The sequence below is a fragment of the Gopherus flavomarginatus genome, chromosome 25, assembly GCF_025201925.1.
Source record: "Gopherus flavomarginatus isolate rGopFla2 chromosome 25, rGopFla2.mat.asm, whole genome shotgun sequence".
NCBI classification, from domain to species: Eukaryota; Metazoa; Chordata; order Testudines; family Testudinidae; genus Gopherus; species Gopherus flavomarginatus.
Window position 1 is genome coordinate 11,158,068 of NC_066641.1, and position 19,088 is coordinate 11,177,155.

Below are 19,088 nucleotides of genomic sequence, written 5' to 3' on the forward strand. Positions count from 1 at the left end.
GCACAACAATTTACTCTGATTAATATCCTAATCAGCATGTTTATGACTCCGCTGCCAGGGCTCGGACCATCCAATCTCCTAAAGCAACACCTAATGGCGCTGCAGCTGAGGCTGACAAATGGGAGCCCATAACTCTTTCCACAAACACACCCAGGCCCCCGTGTTCCCCGAGTCCCCCGGCTCTCACCCAAGCAAGGCCTGCGTGCTCACAGCCATGCCTGCCCTCCAGCTTCTGACAGCCCGTGCGTGTGCGAGCGCATCTGCTGGCACCATTCTTCCTTCAAACCCAACCTGGAGATGGGAGAGCCCTGGCCCCATGAAAAGTTCTTCTCCCTCCCAGATGGGACAAGTTGAGACAGCCCCTCCCCCAGAAGTGAGACAGCCCCCCTCACCCGTCCTCTCCTTACCCTCAGGTCCCCGTTGGTGATGTGCGAGGCTGGGAAGGAGGCGTAGAGGGGCTCTTTGCGGTAGATTTTGATGATGCTTCTGTCCTGGATGTCCCTGAAAGAGAAGGTGAAGCAGTGAGCTGGGCACCCCAATGGCCATGCAGATTGCAGCAGCCCTCTCGCTCTGTGCTAAAATGCGAGTAAACAAATCTCATGCGCCAGGACATCCGTCTGCTGCGGGGTCAGGAAGGGATGGGCCATGCGGGCCACACTGGCCGATCAGCCAGGGCATGTGCACAAGAGAGGACTTTCCCTTGCTCCGAAGCATCTGGGAATTGGCCGAGGGGCTGATCCAGCCTGGCAAATACACTGGTGCTGTCCTCATGTGGGGAGCAAACCTGAGTTTGAATTCTGAGCCCAGCTGGAAGAGAACCTCTGTCTACCCCCCTCTCCTCACCCCACTCAGCGTGCCTGTGGCCCCCACCCCCTTCCCGGGGGCCCTCACCTGACATCCTCCAGCTCGTAGAAGACATTGCGCGACTCGTCCTTGATCAGGATGGCGGTGTTGGACGATTTCAGCATCCCCATGGTGAGCTTCTGGGGGAACATGTGGACAATGAGGGCGTGCAGCGTGTCCATGCTGCTGATCTCGTGGGCAATGTGGACGCGCCTTGTCTCGTCCCCGAACTGCAGGAAAAGGACCCCTGGAAATGGAGATGGGAGAGAAGGGGAGAAAGGGTAAAAACACAGCTCTGAGCAGGCACTGATTGACAGTGCAGCAGCCCAGTATGTTGGGCAAGGGGCTAGGTGCTATTCCTGGCTCTGTGACTCAGTTTCCCCATCTCCGTGGGGGTCTATAGACCCCATATTGTTATTATTCTATATTCACGTTCAGAGCAGTGCCAGTAAAACACTGCTCAAGCCAGGGACGAGTGACATATATTAAAGGCCAATATCTTAAAAACCAAATGCTAGTGACCTGGGCTTAGCCGCAAACTTCCCACCCAGAACCATATTTAACCCTCCCCAAATGGCGCCAGGGCTGCAGCTGTACTCAACACCACTGGAAAGCTGATTTCTAGCCCTGGCCGGTCCACAGGGATCATTTTGATCCCCATCTTTCTTCCCCACTCCACTCTGCGTCTCAACACTTCCCCAGCCACTCCCGAAAAGTAACAACGATCCCGCGCTTGCCACCTGGGAGATCCCAGCTGCTGCCACCCCACAGGAAGGAACCTTAATCTCATCCGCTCTGATAACTCGCTCCTTACAGCCGCAGAAGTTCTCTGGACGCTTAAAGGGGGAGTGGCCTGGGTTTGCCTGACTGGAGCCCTGGGTTGTTGGTGGCTATGCAGTGGAGCTGTTGGGCCGGGAAACAATACGTGACCAGCGTTTGCAGATCAGAAAAGTCAACGGCTGGCCTGATAAGCAGCCAACTCCGGGCTGATGGGGGCTTTAGGAAGAGGTTTCTCCTCCTACGGACAAAGTCACCCATAAATGCCTTCAACGGGGTTTCTTGCATAATAGCTGGCACAATACTGACAATGGGCCCTGGTCTGATCCACTTCAGTGTGGTCATTCTTAGGTACCCTACCATTGATCCCTGCCCCCTTACACATATGAATGCCATGGGTCATCAAAGGCACAACCCCCTAGCGCTGGAGCTAAAGGAGTAGCTCCCTCAGCTGTCAGTAAGTAGCAGGCTGTTGTAGTCAGCAGAGGCAGCCACTAGAGGGAGACAGGAGCACACACAGTCAGGCACCCGTCCCACCAATGGACACTGCCAGCCCCAGCTCTCATGGCACGTGTGGACGTGTTGGTGGGGCGAAGGGTTAAAACGCCCCCGAGGGAGACCCAGTGGGAGCCGGCCTGCGGTACCTGGCGACCGGAGCTTGGTTTGGCTGGTGGAGCGGGACAAAGGCAAGCTTTGCCGGAACCGGTTCATCCTGTTGAATCCAATGGGCAGCTCGGTTTCAGACATGGTTTCCAGGGACTCCGCTGAGGCGAAGGAGAGTTTGGTTTGATCAGCCAGGGCGGGCTGGGAGCCCTGGGAGTGCCGGGAACTTCTGGTCTGGAACGGAAGAGACGAGCGGTCAGAGAACGTCCCCAACACCCTCCCCCCCCCTCGGGCTAGCTAGAGCTCACGGAGCAATCGGATGCCCGGGGCAGGGTGTTCCATTCTACACCCAATGGGGCAACAGTGCCTCCTGAGACCCCAGGCAGCACTGGTGAGCCGTGGGCTCAGTCTGACCCAAGGAGGCAGTGTCAGGGGGGTGCTTTGTTCTGTGCCCCATGCTGAACCAGCCCAGGGCCGTGCTCCAGACTCTACACTCGACTTCAGTGCAGACCCTCCCTGATCTCTTGTGTGAAGCATGTACGACCATCTGCTGTGTCCTTGGCTCGCTCTCTGCCTGCAGCGGGCAGTCTGCAGTCTCAAACCTCCTTAGCAGCTCCTTCATTTGGCATGTGTGTTTCAGGGTGACACTGTGTTACCAGGGACATTGCAAAATCACCCAGTCCCTTTGCACTCCAAGCTCCTCTGAGTCCTTCTATCTCCCCAGTTACAATCAAGACGGGAATGGCTGCCTGGCAACGGAACCGGGTGCCTCGGAATAATTTCAGCAATTAAAGGAGGGTCACCAGCCATAACAGCAAGGAACTGGCTCCCAGGAAGCTTAAATGCCCGGCTTATTTTGGGAGCAAAGCAGCGGCAAAGGTTATGGCTGCATGAGTTGGGCGGACGTAATGGGATTGGGTTTACAGCAGTAAAAGTTTAATATGCCAGGAGTCCAATTTCACAGCCAAACACATATCCCCAGTTGAAAGGCTCAGCCTGAGGGCGAGGGCTTTCTGCACAAATGTCGGTAAACCCTGCATGTGGTATGCTGTGCATATATATTTAACAGGAACAGAGCCTACCAGGGACATGCATAGTATAAGGCAATGCGTTTTGCACCCCACACGGTCCCCAGGGAAAGAAATCTACCCACACCGGGAATACACTCATCCCATTGGCACTAGGATCTGTATCGGAGCTGCTTTGGAGATGTGCTGAGCACTTGAAGTCCTAGGGGGCTGCAGATGCAGAGCACCTCTGGAAATCAGCCCTGGGGTGAATATAGGGGAAAGCTTTTCCACAAATGTCCATACAGATTTTGGAATGAATTTATTGCTTATGGGTTCCCTTTCTATGGACAGTATAGGATTTGAATTACAGCTGAGACCAGGGTCCCATTGTGCCAGGTGCTGCATAGACCCTAACTGAAATCAGGGCCCTGTTGTGCCAGGTGCTGTACATGCACAGAGTCAGAAACAGTCCCTGCCCAGAGAGTTTATAAGCAGGTGTCTCAAATTGGACTTCCAAAATGAGTGAGCATGTAATATGCCAATGACTCTGTGTCAAAGCCAGGACTGGAACCCAGGAGTTTTGCTCCCATCATCCCTGAAGACAGACACACACAAGGCTTTTTTTTTTTTTTAATTGGAGATATACTAATCTCCTAGAACTGGAAGGGAGCTTGAAATGTCATTGAGTCCAGCCCCCTGCCTTCACTAGCAGAACCAAGCACTGATTTTTGCCCCAGACCCCTAAGCGGCCCCCTCAAGGATTGAACTCACAACCCTGGGTTTAGCAGGCCAACACTCAGACCACTGAGCAATCCCCCCTCCACCTTGTTGAAGCCTGCTGTGGCTTGCACCTGTGGAGATGCTGGGACCTTGCCACGCAGCTCTGACTCAACATGGAAACCGACTGGCTGTTGATCTCCAGAAATGCAAAGCAACAGCAGACACATCAAACCCAGAGAACAAACAGCTCCTGAGGTATAGGAAAGGGGGCATAGAAGGGACAACAGCTCTATTTTAAGATCAACCCCTTCCATGTGAAATGATAACTGACATAATCGTCATTTAAATTAGGAATTAATTGGAAACGTTAATTAATCCTGGGGCGTGAGGAAGTTTTATGGGTTGAAAACGTTCTCTCCGTAAATAACTGCCAGAAAATTGGCTGTAATTTACATTGAAACAAAGCAATCGGCAAAACGGGTCTTTAAACTGCAAGAAAACAGTTTCTCACTTCGAAGGGCCTGATCCTGCTGGCTGGGAGCAGGATCCAAAGCCTGGGGAGCTAATGGGAGTCTTTCATATGGGCTTTGGACCTGGCCTCAAGAGAGGTACGCCGGGGACAGGGACAGGAGCTGGGCACATTGGGATGGATTGTATCTGTTCTGCCCTGTGGATTTTAGCGTGAGGGAGACATTTGGTACCCAGTGGGCAACCGTATCTGGGCCAGGCCGGCTGTGGGGGCCACACTACACCTTTCAGCACAGCCGAGTGCTTACTGCACTGTGTCAGAGCTGCCGTTTGGTATCTGCTCACGAGCACATGTACACAGGACGAGATCTAATCTGTGACCGGGGTGGGAGGCCCGGGGCGACGGCAGGGGCTGAGATTTCCATCCGTCGTCATGAGCAAGAAGGCAAATAACGCTCAAGAGGCCACGTCAGGAACAAGTTGTTGGTCTGTTCCTCCCGACCCAAGATAAATATCACCTGGATCATGGTCAGAACTGAGAGTGCACAGGCCCATGCCCCGTGTCCTCCCATGGCAGGTGGGCCATCCTTGCTCAGCTGGAGGGCTTACAAGCGGCTCTCGTCATTTCTCTCCAAACCAGATGAATCCACAAGATTCCCCCCCTCCCCTTTTCTCCCACCCCATCCCGGTGCGGTCCTTTAGCCCAGGAAAACGGGAGTGCACGGTGAAGTGCCACCGCTCTCACTGAGTAGCATTTCACGCCCACGTCACGCCGGGGTACGCGTTGCCACAAGACAGAAGGCTGTGGAGAATCAGGCCTGTTTGGAGGCCAATTCTGTTTCAGAAGCAAGCCAGCCAGCCAGCTTTTCTAGCTAACTCTGAAATATGGAGGGTGGTCCAGTTATTAAGGCATGGACTGAGGAGATGGGAGCTCACTCCCTGACTCTGCCACCAACTTCCTGTGTCTCCTTGGGCACTTCGAGCCAGGCACTCCAAAGTAGTTCAGCTGCTAACTCCCACTGGTTTGAACGGGAATTAGGCCCCTCAATGTCTTTGGGGATCCAGACCTTAATCTCGGGATGCCTCAGTTTCCCATCTCTAAATGAGGGCTAATGATGCTCTGTTTCTCTCACTTGGTCTGGCTTCCCTATTGAAATCGTAAGCTCTCTAGGCTAGCGGCTCTCAACCTTTCCAGAGCATTGGCCCCCTTTCAGGAGTCGGATTTGTCTTGCGTACCCCCAAGTTTCTCCTCACTTAAAAACTACTGGCTCACAAAATCAGACATAAAAATACAGACATGTCACAGCCAGGCTAGTACTGAAAAGTTGCGGACTTTCTCATTTTTGCCATATAATTATAAAATCAATTTAAATATAAAATGGTACTTACATTTCCGGGTATAGTATATAGATCAGTATAAACAAGTCATTGTGTGACATTTTAGTTAGTACTGACTTTGCTAGTGCTTTTTATGTTGCCTGCCATAAAAACAGGCAAATATCTAGATGAATTGATGGACCCCCTGGAAGATCTCTGCACACGGGGCCCGGGTTGAGGACCACTGCTCTAGTGCAGCAACTGTCTCTCTCGGTATATGTACAGTGCCTGGCACAATTGGGCCCTGATCTCAGCCCAGGGCCTCCAAGCACTTGTTGATTCTCCTCCCTAGCTCTCAAGATGCTTCACGAAGGTGGGTGAGTTCGACGAGGGAGGAGGAAGGCTCTGCCCAGCTTGGGGAAGCAGTTTTCTCCCACAGCTCCCCCTGGCAGGAGGGATCGGTCTCCTGTTACGATCCACACCGGTGAGTCACATCATCCCCATCTTATAAGAGGCACCAGGGGAGTAACCCGCCCCCATGGGTCACACAGTGACTCTTCGCCAGAGCTAGGCACAGAACCCAGGCTGCCTGTGCTACCTCCTAGCCCACTAGGCCAGGGGCTCTCAACCTTTCCAGGCTACCCCTGGCTGAGATCCACTGCACTAGGCCGTACTGCCTCCCAGAGCTACCTGCGCCAGCCCAAACCAAAAACCTCTGGTAACACAGAGTTAAGGTTGCCTGGAGGCATCTTGCGCCCATCCAGAACACTCACACAGAGTGAAGGTACACACCCACACAACCTTAACTCTGCCCCCTGGAGCGGGCAATAGGCACTGGCAATGATTTGCCTGCGCGCCAGCTACACTGACTGTGCTTGGTGTCGCTGTGTTGACTGTCGTTTTCCAGCCGCATGTCCCTCTCTCTCTCTCTCTCTGCCCCTACTCTCCCAGCCATTGCTGTCCACTCCGAGCCCCTCTCCGCTCCTTCCCTGCCCCTCAGTGCTCCCAGGCTCCCCTAAAGTGAACCCAACCCCGGGCCGAGCTGTCATACCTACAAGGCTCTGGAAGGCTTTGAAGGGAGAGACTACGGGTTTGCACGCGCCCAAGCCAACTTCCCTCCCCACCCACTTATTTTGTCTGGAGAAGAAAATAAAAATAGATTGAACCAAGTGGGGAAAATACATCTCTGGCGCTCTATCTGCATGACAATACAGGCCTTGTTAGCCGAGCGATTGCTGTTGCCATGCTAGAATCGGTGTTGCTAAGGGTTTTAGTGTGGGAGCCGCTCAGGGTGTCTGGCGAGCTCAACACGCTTCCAAAATCAGTCCAGCTAGTTCGGTGGGGAGGCAGCAGTTGACTGAGGAGTGGGGTGAGGTGGGAGGGTTCACAAGCAGGGCGTGGTACATCCAGCTGTTCCAGGGGAGGGATTTCCCACAGCTGCCCAGGTTTCAATTGACCTGGAGTAATTAACCCCATCCAAAGAGGCTAATTACAGCATCTTTTTAAAAAACGCGGTAGCTTGAAAATTAATTGATTTCTGGGCCAGAAGGGGCTATTCTGACCATCTAGTCTGACGTCCTGCCTAGCACAGGCCACGGGATTTCACGTAGCCCGATCTAGGACCCGATGACATCAGGCTGGGGCGATGACATCGCAACTAGACAACAAAACACAACACTCCCAACCTCTCAGGACAGGTCACCTCTATGGCTGCATTTACTCCACTTGTACCTTACCCGCACAGCTGGGCGACTGATGCTAGATCGACGATGCTACCAGGAACGGGCCCTTGCAGGGAAGCTGCTGAGATGGGCCTGGGGCAGCCCAGCTGCGGCTCCTTGCTTTGACACTCCAGTGGCTAAGCACTTTGCCAGCGTGAATGAACACAGCCTCGCAGAACCCTTGTGCAGGGTTATTACTGTCACTTGGGCGGCAGGAGGGGACAACAAGGTGCAAAGATGAAGTGACTTGCCCTGGGTCATACAAGGAGCCTGTGGCAGAGCCAGGCTTCAGCCACGATCTCCTGGATCCCAGCCTGGTGCCTTAACCACAGCCCAGTGGCAGAGCCAGGTTTTGCAGCCAGCGGTGTGATGGGTCACTGGTGGGGCCTCCCAATTCAGTGGGTGCACCCCACCTCCTCCTCACCCCACCAAGGGGGCCTCAACCATCGCGGTAGCACCCTCCACCTCGGTCTGCAGCCCTAATCCCAGCCCAGTGTGAAGGGGAGGAGGGTGGGCCCGGCTGCGTAGGGTGAGTCGGTGTGAGCTCACTATCCAGCCCCGTAAAAAATGTGCCAAGCACACACCTAAAGATCACTGGGGGAGGGGGACAGTCACACCCCCTGGACGCGTATTAGCCCCACCTCTCACCCATCCTGCCTGTCTGGCAGCTGCATTAACTTTCCACCCACTATGAGGCCCTTTGATTAGCTCAGTCTGGACAGGGGCCGTGGTGTTATCCATTCGCTCCGTGCACTGCAGGACCTCTGGATCTGCGAGCATTCTGCACCCACAGCACCTCCCCGTGAGGGCCAGTGGCCGCTGGGCTGCAGCACCTGGGACAGGTGCATGAGGACCCTGCTGGGAGCTCTCCTTTCCAACAGAGCCGACGAGGGAGTCGATACAAATTACTGGGGCCCAGCTTCCCAGGCCGTTTAGTCGGTCTGCCCTTGCTGGGGGGCCTGAAAATTTTTTTCACTGGGGCCCAAACCTGCACTTGGCGGCCCTGCTTTCCAAGAGGTGGACACACCCTGGTGACTCCCACTCAAGAGCGAGAGCAGGAGCTGAGCAGCCATGGGACCACATCAATCCCACACCAGGGATATACAGAGGGGAGGCCGGCAGCCAGTCTCCAGGGAGGGGAGCTGCTGCCACCCCACCCAAGTTGAAAAGGGAAGGTGAGTTTTGACTTTACAGATCATAGAACACCAGGATTGGAAGCGACCTCAGGAGTCATCTAGTCTAACCCTCTGCCCAAAGCAGGGCCAATCCCCAGACAGATTTTCACCCCAGATCCCTAAATGGCCCCTTCAAGGATTGAACTCACAACCCTGGATTTAGCAGGCCAATGCTCCAACCACTGAGCTATCCCTCCCCCTGCTAGTGCTGCAGTTAGCGCTGCAACTCCGTCCTTGACCTCCCAGTCACTCAGAAGGAATAGGCTGTTTATTGCTCTGCCTTGCTAATGACTTACCCTGCCAGGTGATAATCTATTAAAGGACAGCCCCCCACGTGTCCTGGCTCCCACGCCTGCCGCCAGCTGATGCAAAGATTCCGAAGCAGCCCCTGACAGCCACAGAGACCCGTGATCTCCCCCGCCCCCAGGTACAACCCTGTCATATCTTCTTGGGTCACAGGCCCTAGTTGCCTTCATCAGCGCGGGGCCCATCCAGGCCTTCAGCGTGATTCTGCCCCCGCTGGAGTCAATGGCTCTTATACAGATGACTGGGCGCAGGATTTGGGAGCTTGCTGTGACCTGATCCCGAGGCCGCTGCAGTCATCGTGTGGATGGGGCCTAAAACAGACGCTGTCAGGGTCTGCTGTTGCCTACCCGCCTCCTTCCCCAATTTGTCAGAGACCTTGGCCCTTGTGGAAATGAGCTGTCTGCTCCCAGATGCCACTGCCCCTCACTCCCGCTCCTCAGTGTGGTTTGGCACGGAGGTTAAGATGCCATCTAAAAAGATGGAGCCACGTTATCACTGGGGCCCTGATCGTGCCCCCAGTGAAATTAACAGCAAAGCTCCCAGCTACGGGCCGGATCAGGCCCTGACTGGGTCATAACCAAGACTTGCCAGAACTGGCTTTGAACTCTCCGAGAGCGTGCGTGGCAGCAGCGCAGAGCTGTTGCAGGGGAGCAGCTCGTTCTGTAAACAGCCGACTTCTACCAGTGTACTACCCTCCGGAGCAGCGGGGCAGATGGGTGCCAATTGGGGCAGCACGCAAAGCTCCCTTGGGGAACTGTGCTGACCCCCCTGCTTATGGCACCCGGCACCTTGCCCTCAGCAGGACAGTGCTGACTCGCTGGAGGCAGGAAGGGGAAAAAGTCACAGCACCCCCCAGAGACCGGGGCCATTCCGGGCACTGATCTACCTCAGGGGATCAGGCTTCAGCTATCGTGCAGGGGGGCGATATATACTGGGAACAGAAGCTTTCACGCTAGAAATACGATACACTGCAGTAGAGGGAGTGTGGCCTAGTGGATCAAACACTTTATTCCCATCTCTGCCGGGCGACCTTAGGTAAATCACTGCACCGCCCAGTGCCTCAGTTTCCTCATCTGCAAAGTGCTTTGAGATCTATTGCCAGTGAGCCAGAAGGGGCCATTATGCCCATTTGGTCTGATGCAGGCCAGAGGCTCTCCCTGGGCAAGTCCTGCTTCAAGCCCCTGCCTGACAAAGAGCACCACGTAAAAGTGTGACACGATTATTACAGCGCTTCTACATCACGTGTGATCCCAGAGCGGTGAGACAGGAAAGGGTCGCCTTTCAAGTGCTGAACATGGTGTAATGATCATCATACTCTTCTATTTATCAAGCGCCTTTCCTCCCAAAGGCCAGGGAAAAACTTATCTACCTGCCTAGCACATTTCAAAGCCGCCTCCGGCCGTGCTACCAGAGCAGTGAGGTTATTTATCCTTACGTGCATGCACTCACATAGGAACACAAGCTGCCAGTCACTTCGCCGGCTGGCCACAGCGGCTTCTGCACCCTAGGCTGTGATTCAGGGTGCGGAGTGAACTGCAGGGGGTGGTGCTGGGGAAATGTCGGCTGAGAGAATTCAATTCCCTGTGCAGAAATCAGGGCACTAGGTACACCAAAAAGTGCTGTGGGAGTTTGGGATGAAATTCACCCCCATGCACAAGGCTTGGGCGTCAGTTATCTCCCACTTCAGATCTGAAGAGTTAAGTGGGATTTAAGTGGCCTCATGCTGGGGGACAGGTTTTCAGGGGCTCAGCACCCCCAGCCAGGGCCAGATTTCCCAAAGGACTCAGGGCCAGATTTATAAAGCAACTGAAATCAATGGGAGTCAGGAACCTAAACACCTGTGAACACCCCAGCCTCCCTGCAGCTCCCCCATGACATTTTCAGCAGCTGACAGGCTGAGTCCTTCGGAGAGTCCAGACTCACTTGCGGGTGCTGATCCTGTCTGTGAGCCAGCCCGTGACAGCAAGCGGTCCAGTACCCCTCGGCTTTCTGTCCCAGTGACCTGCGAGAGCTGACGCATGCATTCTACCCAGGGCTAATAGGTCCCATTGCGTCCCCCCAGCCAAGGGGTGGTGGGTGCGGCTCTGCGTTTGCGCTGAGGACGCGTTATGCCCCAGCGATGATGTGCCGTGAGTGACACACTCCGGGGATGGCAGGGGCCGCGGCGAAGATTTTAATTCAAGAGCCCTGTACAGAAAGCAAAGGAGGCAGCGTCTTGCCTTTCACTTGCTGCACAGCTCAGAGCCAGGGCTGGCCAGGCTTCGAGCTGCCTGCCAAACTGTGATCTCATGGGAATGGGAATAGCCGTCCGATTAACCCCTTGCAAACCGGGGCACTGGCACTGCCTGGCACCCCACCGCCACGACAGAGGTGGCACATCCTTCTGCATTTGAGAAACATCTCGCTAAAGGGTGGACAAAGAAGGGCAGGGCACAGAATTGTCTCTAAGCAAAATCATGGCCTGTTTGGTCCAGCCCACCGGTCAGCTGCTGTTGGGGAGGGTCTGATGCTGGGGGGCTGCGCTGCCGGCAGGGGATCTCTGGCGGAGGCACCAAGGTCAGGGAGATTATTGCCTGTGACAGCGGAGAAAACACCCATGCCGGCTCCTCAGTCCTCCCCCAGCAAGGAGTCAGGACTGACCCAGTGTCCGCCAGGCCCCCGGGGCTGCAGGGCGGGTGCGGGAAGGAGAGAGGAAGGAAGTGCCAGGGCAGCTGTGAAGGGACACAAGAGGAGCAAGGAGGAAAGAGTTCCTGAAGCCAGGAAGGCAGCAAGGGCAGCAGGGTGAATCCACCCCGGTGAGCCGAGGGTGGGATCCTGGAGAAGAGAGGCCCAGGCAGGGCACAAAAGGGGAGCTGTGGCCAGCCAGGGCCGACCCCTGCTGTGCTGTATGGGAGAGGCGACTGGGGAGCCAGCCTAGCGCCTTCCCCCATGCAGTCTGATCCCCCAAAAGGGAGGAATGGCCATTTCCCAGCCTGCACCTCCTTGGCCAGCAGATCTCACAGCTGCACCAGCCAGGCCGGATTTCCCTGGAGTGATGGCCCCAGAGGGAGAGGGACAGATGGGCTGAGATGTACAGGGCCGAGGAGGGGCCCGGTGTGCCTGGCCCTGGTGTCGCCCATGTGTCCCCGGCTTGGATTTTCCCCTGGGGGTGGCAGGGAGTCGGTCACTGTGCAAAGATCCACCAGACACTGGGTGGATAAATGGACAGGAGTCCCGCCCCACAGCCTGCAGCTGCTGGGAGAGTCTGCAGGTGGGGCCTGGGGACCTTACTTTGCTGTTCATTGGAGGAGCAGGAGTAGGACACTCACACACAACTGCCCTGGCACTTGGAGCCGTCAGCTGCTGTGGCAGATGCAGCACAGTTGAAGGGCAACTCCCGGGACCCCTCGCTGCCATCTCTGACCCCACACTGGGCATCAGAAGCTGCAAGGCCGGGCTAATGGGTGGGGAGCAAAATGTAACTCGCTCTTCTACCATCACCCCGGCCCAAACCTCCAGTCCCTCTCTTTCCAATCTCCAGGCTGTCAGAGAAGGGGGAACAAGGGATCTAAGAGCTGCCCATCACCCAAGGATCTCAAAGCACTCTGTAATTAAATAGGTGTTCTCCCCATTTTACAGAAAGGGAAACTGAGGCATATGGCGAGCTGAAGTAACCCTGTCTCCCAGAGCGAGCAGAACCAGCTACTTCAGAGGAAGGGGTAAGAACCCCACAGTGCGCAGAGGTGGGATAATCTGCCCCGTACACAGGCCTCCTTCTGATCCCTAACAGAGATTGTCTCAAGCCCTGAAGCATGAGCTTTAATATCTTCTTTCTGCATTAACTATCGTAACTCTGCCGATGCTGGTTATCCACGCCCTCTTGGAACCTTGCTACATTCCTGGCCTCATGGATCATGTGGCAGTGAGTTCCGCAGTCTAACCACACAGGGGAATTTTCTTGGAAGTTGGTATTAGAGGGCGGACATCAAGAAACAAGGGTACCCCATGCTATTCCTTGTAATACAAGGGTGTGTGGTCTGTACAGAGAATGCACAAGCTCTATCTGGTTACATGCACACTATCTGAACGCACTCACTACACCCCTGCGAGGAACGGAGATATTATCATCTTCATCTTCCAGGTGGGGAACTGAGGCTCAGAGAGACTAAATGACTCACCCAAGGCTGCACAGGAAGTCTGTGGCAGAGTAGGGCCTTGCTCCTGGGTCTTCAGAGTTCCCAGGGGTCACTCTAACCACTGGACCCACCTTCATCTCCAGGTTCAGCTCCCTTACTGGGGGCTGGGGTAGCAGAGCAGCAAGTGGAAATTTACCAGGATAAAATAATTATTCTAAAAATAGCTAGTTTGGGAAATTTCCAAGGGTAGAGAAGTCCTTGGCTGTTCCTCTCACAGGGAAACTAGTTAACAAAGGGCCTATGTAATACACCAGCAATGCTCTCCCCCACACACCTGGCCTTTGGAGGGTGACGAGAAAGACAGAATTCTCCCACCGCTGGTCTCCTGCAGCCTGCTGGCTTCTCCCCGCTCTTTAAGCCTCTTATGCAAAGGGGAGAGGGGGTCGCTTGTGTCTTTTTTCCTTCTTCCCAGAGTTAAAAAAAGATACAATTAAGCAATTCGCTTAGCTTCCAAAACCTCCAACAATTCTCTACTGTCTGCTAAGAAACAACTTCATTCTCTCTGCCTGGCTAGATAAGGCTGCCTCTCTCCTCCTTCGTCCTGCCCCCTTTTCCTACCTCCCCAGCCCTACTCCCCTCTGCCAGGGCTAATATGGCTGATATGGCCCTTGCTAGCTTTGTTGTGTTAAACAGGCTGTGCTGGAGGAACAGAGACAGGCCCCCAAACGGGCGGAGGAGACTTGTGGGGGAGGCTGTAAGTTCGGGTGCAATTGAGGGGGATAGACGGGGGTCAGTGGGACGTGGGATTGTCCCGCCATCAAGGGACACAGATTATCAGGCTCATCAGCCACACTGCTTTGGTACTGTCTTCTCACCTTTGACGCCCCAGAAGTAGCCCAGATCCAGGGTGCTGGGAAGTGCACCTGGCCCCAAACCCAGCCAAGCCAAAGTCCAGGCCCCGAACAGCTTGACAGGCCCTCATGAGTCAGTGAAACAGGGGACTTGGGCGACAGGTGCAGGGAGGCATCGGCACCTGGATGGCTGCAGAAGGGTTGGGAGGGAAGCTGCTCTGTGCATGAGGGGCAGCGTCCTAGGGATTTGGGTGGGGGGGCAGCAGTGAGGAGGTGTAGAGGCTGATGCGGGAGAGAGGGAGGGGCTGGAGCAGGGGATAGGGAGGGACACGTTAGCAGAACTAGACGGCTCTGAGCTCCCAGCCCGAGTGCCACGCCAGGGTCCCACCCTCACTGCCACGTGCACACAGAGACCCTTCCCCCAAGGCTTAGCCTGCCCAGCCAGCCCACCCCCAGCGCTGCACCCGCTGCAATCTCGGCCCCCAGGGGATCTGCAAGAGCCCCATCGCTGGTTGCCAGCTCCATTAGCTCCACCGGGTCGGTTCCAAACTGCCTGCTGGCAGCTAATATCTTCTAGCCAATCTCACTCCAGCCTGGCCCTGCAGGGCAAATGGGAGAGGCACGTGCCCTGGGGGCAGATGCCCACCCTGCAAAGCAATGCGGGACTGCCCTTCGGCACACACCCAGGGTAGGGACATTCCCCGTTCCTCCCCTCTGCCCCCCACCCAGGCTGTCCCAATTCAGACTCAGCTGGCAATGGCTGTGCCTGCCAAACAAGGACCCAGCCAGGGCTCGGGAGCAGCTGGCACATGCCTGTACTGCACAGACGGCACCTCTCCGAGCGGCCACCTTGTCCTCCACAACCTGAGTTTTCATTTACCCCCGCACATCAGTCTCTAGCTGGCATGGTCGCAAAGAAAATGCTCAGCCACGGAGCCTGCCAAGAGCCTGGGCCAAGAGCTCAGGGAGGGGCTGACACCCTGTTGGGCCCAGTGAGGGGTTAACCAGGCTGCCCCGGGATCCTACTATCAATGCCAACTGTGCTAACGACTGCCTCCCCGCGGTTGGGCAGGAGACAGACGGTCACAGAGCAGCACAAGCTGCTGGTCGGGATGGTGCCATTTCGGTGCCAGGCATGCGGGGTCTCTGGGAGGTCCCATTGCGTCGCTGTTTCCATGCACCTCCCAGCTGCAGGCAGCAAGGCCAATGCTCCGAACAGAGCCAGAGAGACGGAGCAAAAAGATCAAGACAGGTGAAACAGTGACACCTGCACTTAGGGTGACCAGACAACAAGTGTGAAAAATCGGGATGGGGGTGGGGGGTACTAGGAGCCTCTATAAGGAAAAAACCCAAAAATCAGGACTGTCCCTATAAAATCAGGACATCTGGTCACCCTATCTGCACTCCAGACCTCGCCTCTGATGAGTTTGTCGTAATCCCTGGTTTTCCCAGTGCAGATGCTAAGGACAGTTTTGGGGGCACCCAGTAGCTACAGCGCAGTCTGTACTGGAGAACCAGCTTTTGCTGGACGTTGGGGGGGATCCCCCCCCAGATTCCCTGCCCCCCCCCCCGTACTGCCTTCACTTGTATTTCAGAGCTGTTGCCAATTAAATTAGCAATGAAAGGAAAACTAAGCAGGGCCCAAAACCCTCCCTTTACACACATCCCCATATGTTGGTTCCCAATCTCAGCCCCCATCTTTCCCCAGCCCAGCCAGTCACAGCAGAGTTGCTGGGATCCCAGCCCCTAGCAGCAGCCCCCGCATGGTTAGCCCCGAGTCCCCCACTCCAAAGCACTGAGGGGCAACACAGACCTGACTCTGCATCCAGAACAGACGAGCCCCCAAAGACCCCACTGGCATCAGGCAAAGCCCCCGAGCTGGATCCAGTGGCTGGGCCTGGGCCAAGCAGCGGGGAGATGGGAGCAGCTGCTGCAGGGAGGCTGGGGCTTGCAGCACTGGAGCCACCCGTCCTCATACTCCCCTTTTCAGGCTCCATTCGGTCACATTTTGCAGAGATAATGGCCTGAAATGCGTTCAGGACAGCTGGGCTGGCAATAAATCGCCCCTGCGTGGACGGATGGAGACCTTTAATGAGTCCAGCCAGCCACTCTGCTCCATCAGCCGCTGCCCAGCGAACATATCTAGCTTTGGGACGATTCGTGTCTCCACTGCCGGGGTCCCAACGGAGGCAGCAGCCCATGAAAATGGGCTCTGCTTTGTCCATGCTTTGCAGGCCCAGCCAGGCCCCACCGCACAACCAGTTATTTCCCGAGTAGATAAAAACACTTTCCGGCTCCAGGTCAGACACTGAGCTGGATTAACTCTCCATAATCCCCTTCCCGTCAGCAAAGCCAGCATCTGACTATGCCCCCCACCCATCTGGTGAGGCTCTGAGCGTCCTCAGCCTGGAAAGGAGACCCAGGAGCTCAGCATCCCTGGAGGATTGGGCCCTTCCATAGATAATGAGAACAGACCTGTCTCCAGCTGTGCTCCTCTCTCCAGGGTGTCAGAGAAAAGATCTGGCTGGAAGCTCAGTAGGTGGCTAAACCTCAAGGGATGGGTCTGTGGCCTAGCACCCAGAAGCCACCGATCCCGGCACATTACCCAGGGAGGGGGTTTGGGTGGTCCAGTGACGAAGGCACTGGAGTGTGACACAGGAGACCTGCCTTCTGCTCTGAGCTCTACCACTTACCTGGGCGGTTGCCTCTGACGACAAGCTCTTTGGGAGAGGGGCTGTGTCTGTACAGCACCTTGCGCAACAGAGCCCTGATCTCGGTTGGGATCAGGTGCCACTGGACCACTAACAACATTTACATCCTGGTCTCATGCTCAGCACATCAGACATAGGAGTTAAAACAGAGAAGGAGCAGACACTGTCCCAAATCCATCTTTGCTCTCTTCCAGCCAGATCACCTGCCCCACTTCGACTGGGTAATCAAACGCCCCCTGGCTCCCCCTCCTTTGGTCCCCATTCACTTTTGAAATCCCTTGCTCCATTCTCCCAGTGGCTTGGCCCATGGGAGTTTTCCTCTCTTGTGTCCCGAAGCAGGTCAGGCAGCATTCTGCTCATGCGATGAGGTGCCCAAGGAGCAAAATGATCCTATTAACCACAGGAAAGGCGCCGGAATGGGAGGGGAAGGATGGCCCGATGACTAGGGCACCCGCCTGGCTCTCAGGAGATTCTGGGTTTCGTTCCCTGCTTTGCCCCCAACTTGGTGAGTAAACTTGGGCTAGTGACTAAAGCTTGGACTACACTTAAAGTTTAGACTGATGTAGTTACATCCCCCTGAGGGGTGAACAATCCACCCCCCGACCGGCACATCGGGTGACCAGACAGCAAGTGTGAAAAATCGGGACGGGGTGGGGGATAATAGGAGCCTATATAAGAAAAAGACCCAAACATCAGGACTGTCCCTATAAAATCAGGACATCTGGTCACCCTACTGGCACAGCTAAGCTGACCTAACCCCCAGTGTAGACGCGGCTCGGTCGATGGACAAACGCTACTGCTGCTCAGGGAAGTGGAGTTCCTACAGCAAAGGAAAACCCCCTTTTGCTGCTGCACGCTGCATCTATGCTGCAGGGTTATTGCCAGAGTCCCCGTAGCGTAGGCAAGCTCGTAGCCTCTCTGTACCTCAGCTCCCCACCTGTCCAATGGGGACACACCCCAGCCCTGCCCCCCAGGGAGGCTGTGAGGGCAAATAATAGATCAACGATTGTGAGGGGCTCCATATAATTACCGTAGCTAGACAGGCACCTTCCAGCCATCTGAGCACAGTTCCAAACCCAGCTCCGACATGGAGTGTCATTCCCACTGGTAACACAAGGATGGGAACACTGCACCAACCCCCCCACGGCTGCTGGGAACGTCACGGGGAGCACTTGAATCCTCCTGCGCTAAAAGCACAGACCCTTGACCCGTTTGAGCTGGAGGCGACTCTCCAGTAGCAGCTTGGAGACTATGACACACCCCTGTGCAGTTCTGACACCATTCTGCAGAGGGCAGCGGTGGCACTTATGCTCCAGCTGGTTTTGAGCATGCACAGGGGAGCCGGCAGGATTAGTCGGTCAATATTTGCAAACCATTTTAAGGAGGGAAAGAGTTGAAGGTTAATATCCATGCACCCACGGCCAGGTCTTTTATTTCCGCCCAGCCTGGATATTTTTTCCTAGTTAAGTGGCATTTTAAGCAGGATTTCAGAGCACAAAGGTGATGGAAAAAACAGCTGCTGGGCACCCCACCCCTTGACACCTGGAAAAGCCATTACACTGCCCCCCCAGCTGTGACTCCCCTGCTGCTCCTGCCCGGATTGCCCCAGCCAAAGCAGGCCAGAGGCTATTCGGTTTCATCCATTTGAAAGAGATATTGACCTGGTGTCAAATCTCACCCCCAGGGATGGTTTGCTTTGAAGGCATGGCCACTCAGAACGCGGAGAAGGCAAAGGGATGGGAGTGACAGAGCTGGGAGATCTCGGCACAGCTGGGACAAGGCCTGAACAAACCTGGTTATTTATCGCCCATTTCCCGGGACAAGGAGATTGGGGAGTCCTGGAGGTTCATGCTGGGCTCAGCAGCCTTTCAGCTCTACGCTGGCAGTTTGAGCCCAGCAAGGATCCGCAGTGAAGAAAGTTGTCAGTAGAGGAGGTTCATAAAAAAAAAGAAAAAGAAAAAAAAAAAAGAACTGGAGGAAATCCACCCTTTCAATCGAAATTAAAATGTCAAGCAGCCCCTAATGCTGGTTGCAAATAAAGGGGAGCGGGGAGGACTCTCAAAGATTTTGCCCCAAATGTTTCCTCTCTTGCATTTATTCTCTCCCTCCTCATCGAAATGTCACAGGAAACCTCCTGCCCAGTCCAAGGTGCTGCTGTCTGTTTGGGTAACTGTGTGAAATGACTTGGAGGTCCAGATCTTGGCAAAGCGGTAGCCGTATCCCAGACACGGCCACGAAGGGCTCAGTTTCCAAGGCCCCACCCTCCCTAGCATTTCCCATTTGCTATGAAGCTGCCAATGCTGTTCACCTCCGATGGGCTCGTGATTCCCACCTCCATCCCCCACTCTCTCCCCTGCAGCCTCTCAGGCTTAGGGGTCACACACCCCCAAACAGCTGTAAAGCCACCTCATGGACCTCCTTCAAATCCCTCCTCAAAACTCTCCTTTGCTGCAACACCTCCCCAAACACTG

At 55.3% G+C, this 19,088-nt stretch overlaps 1 protein-coding gene across 1 annotated transcript in view; it reads right to left on the reverse strand.

Moving 5' to 3' along the window:
- Positions 1-19,088, reverse strand: part of SRCIN1 (SRC kinase signaling inhibitor 1) — a 176,938-nt gene that overhangs the window by 32,182 nt on the left and 125,668 nt on the right. Inside the window, 3 exon segments of the mRNA XM_050935301.1 lie at positions 408-501; positions 892-1,090; positions 2,265-2,457. Of these exon segments, the coding sequence (XP_050791258.1) occupies positions 408-501; positions 892-1,090; positions 2,265-2,457 (486 nt within the window).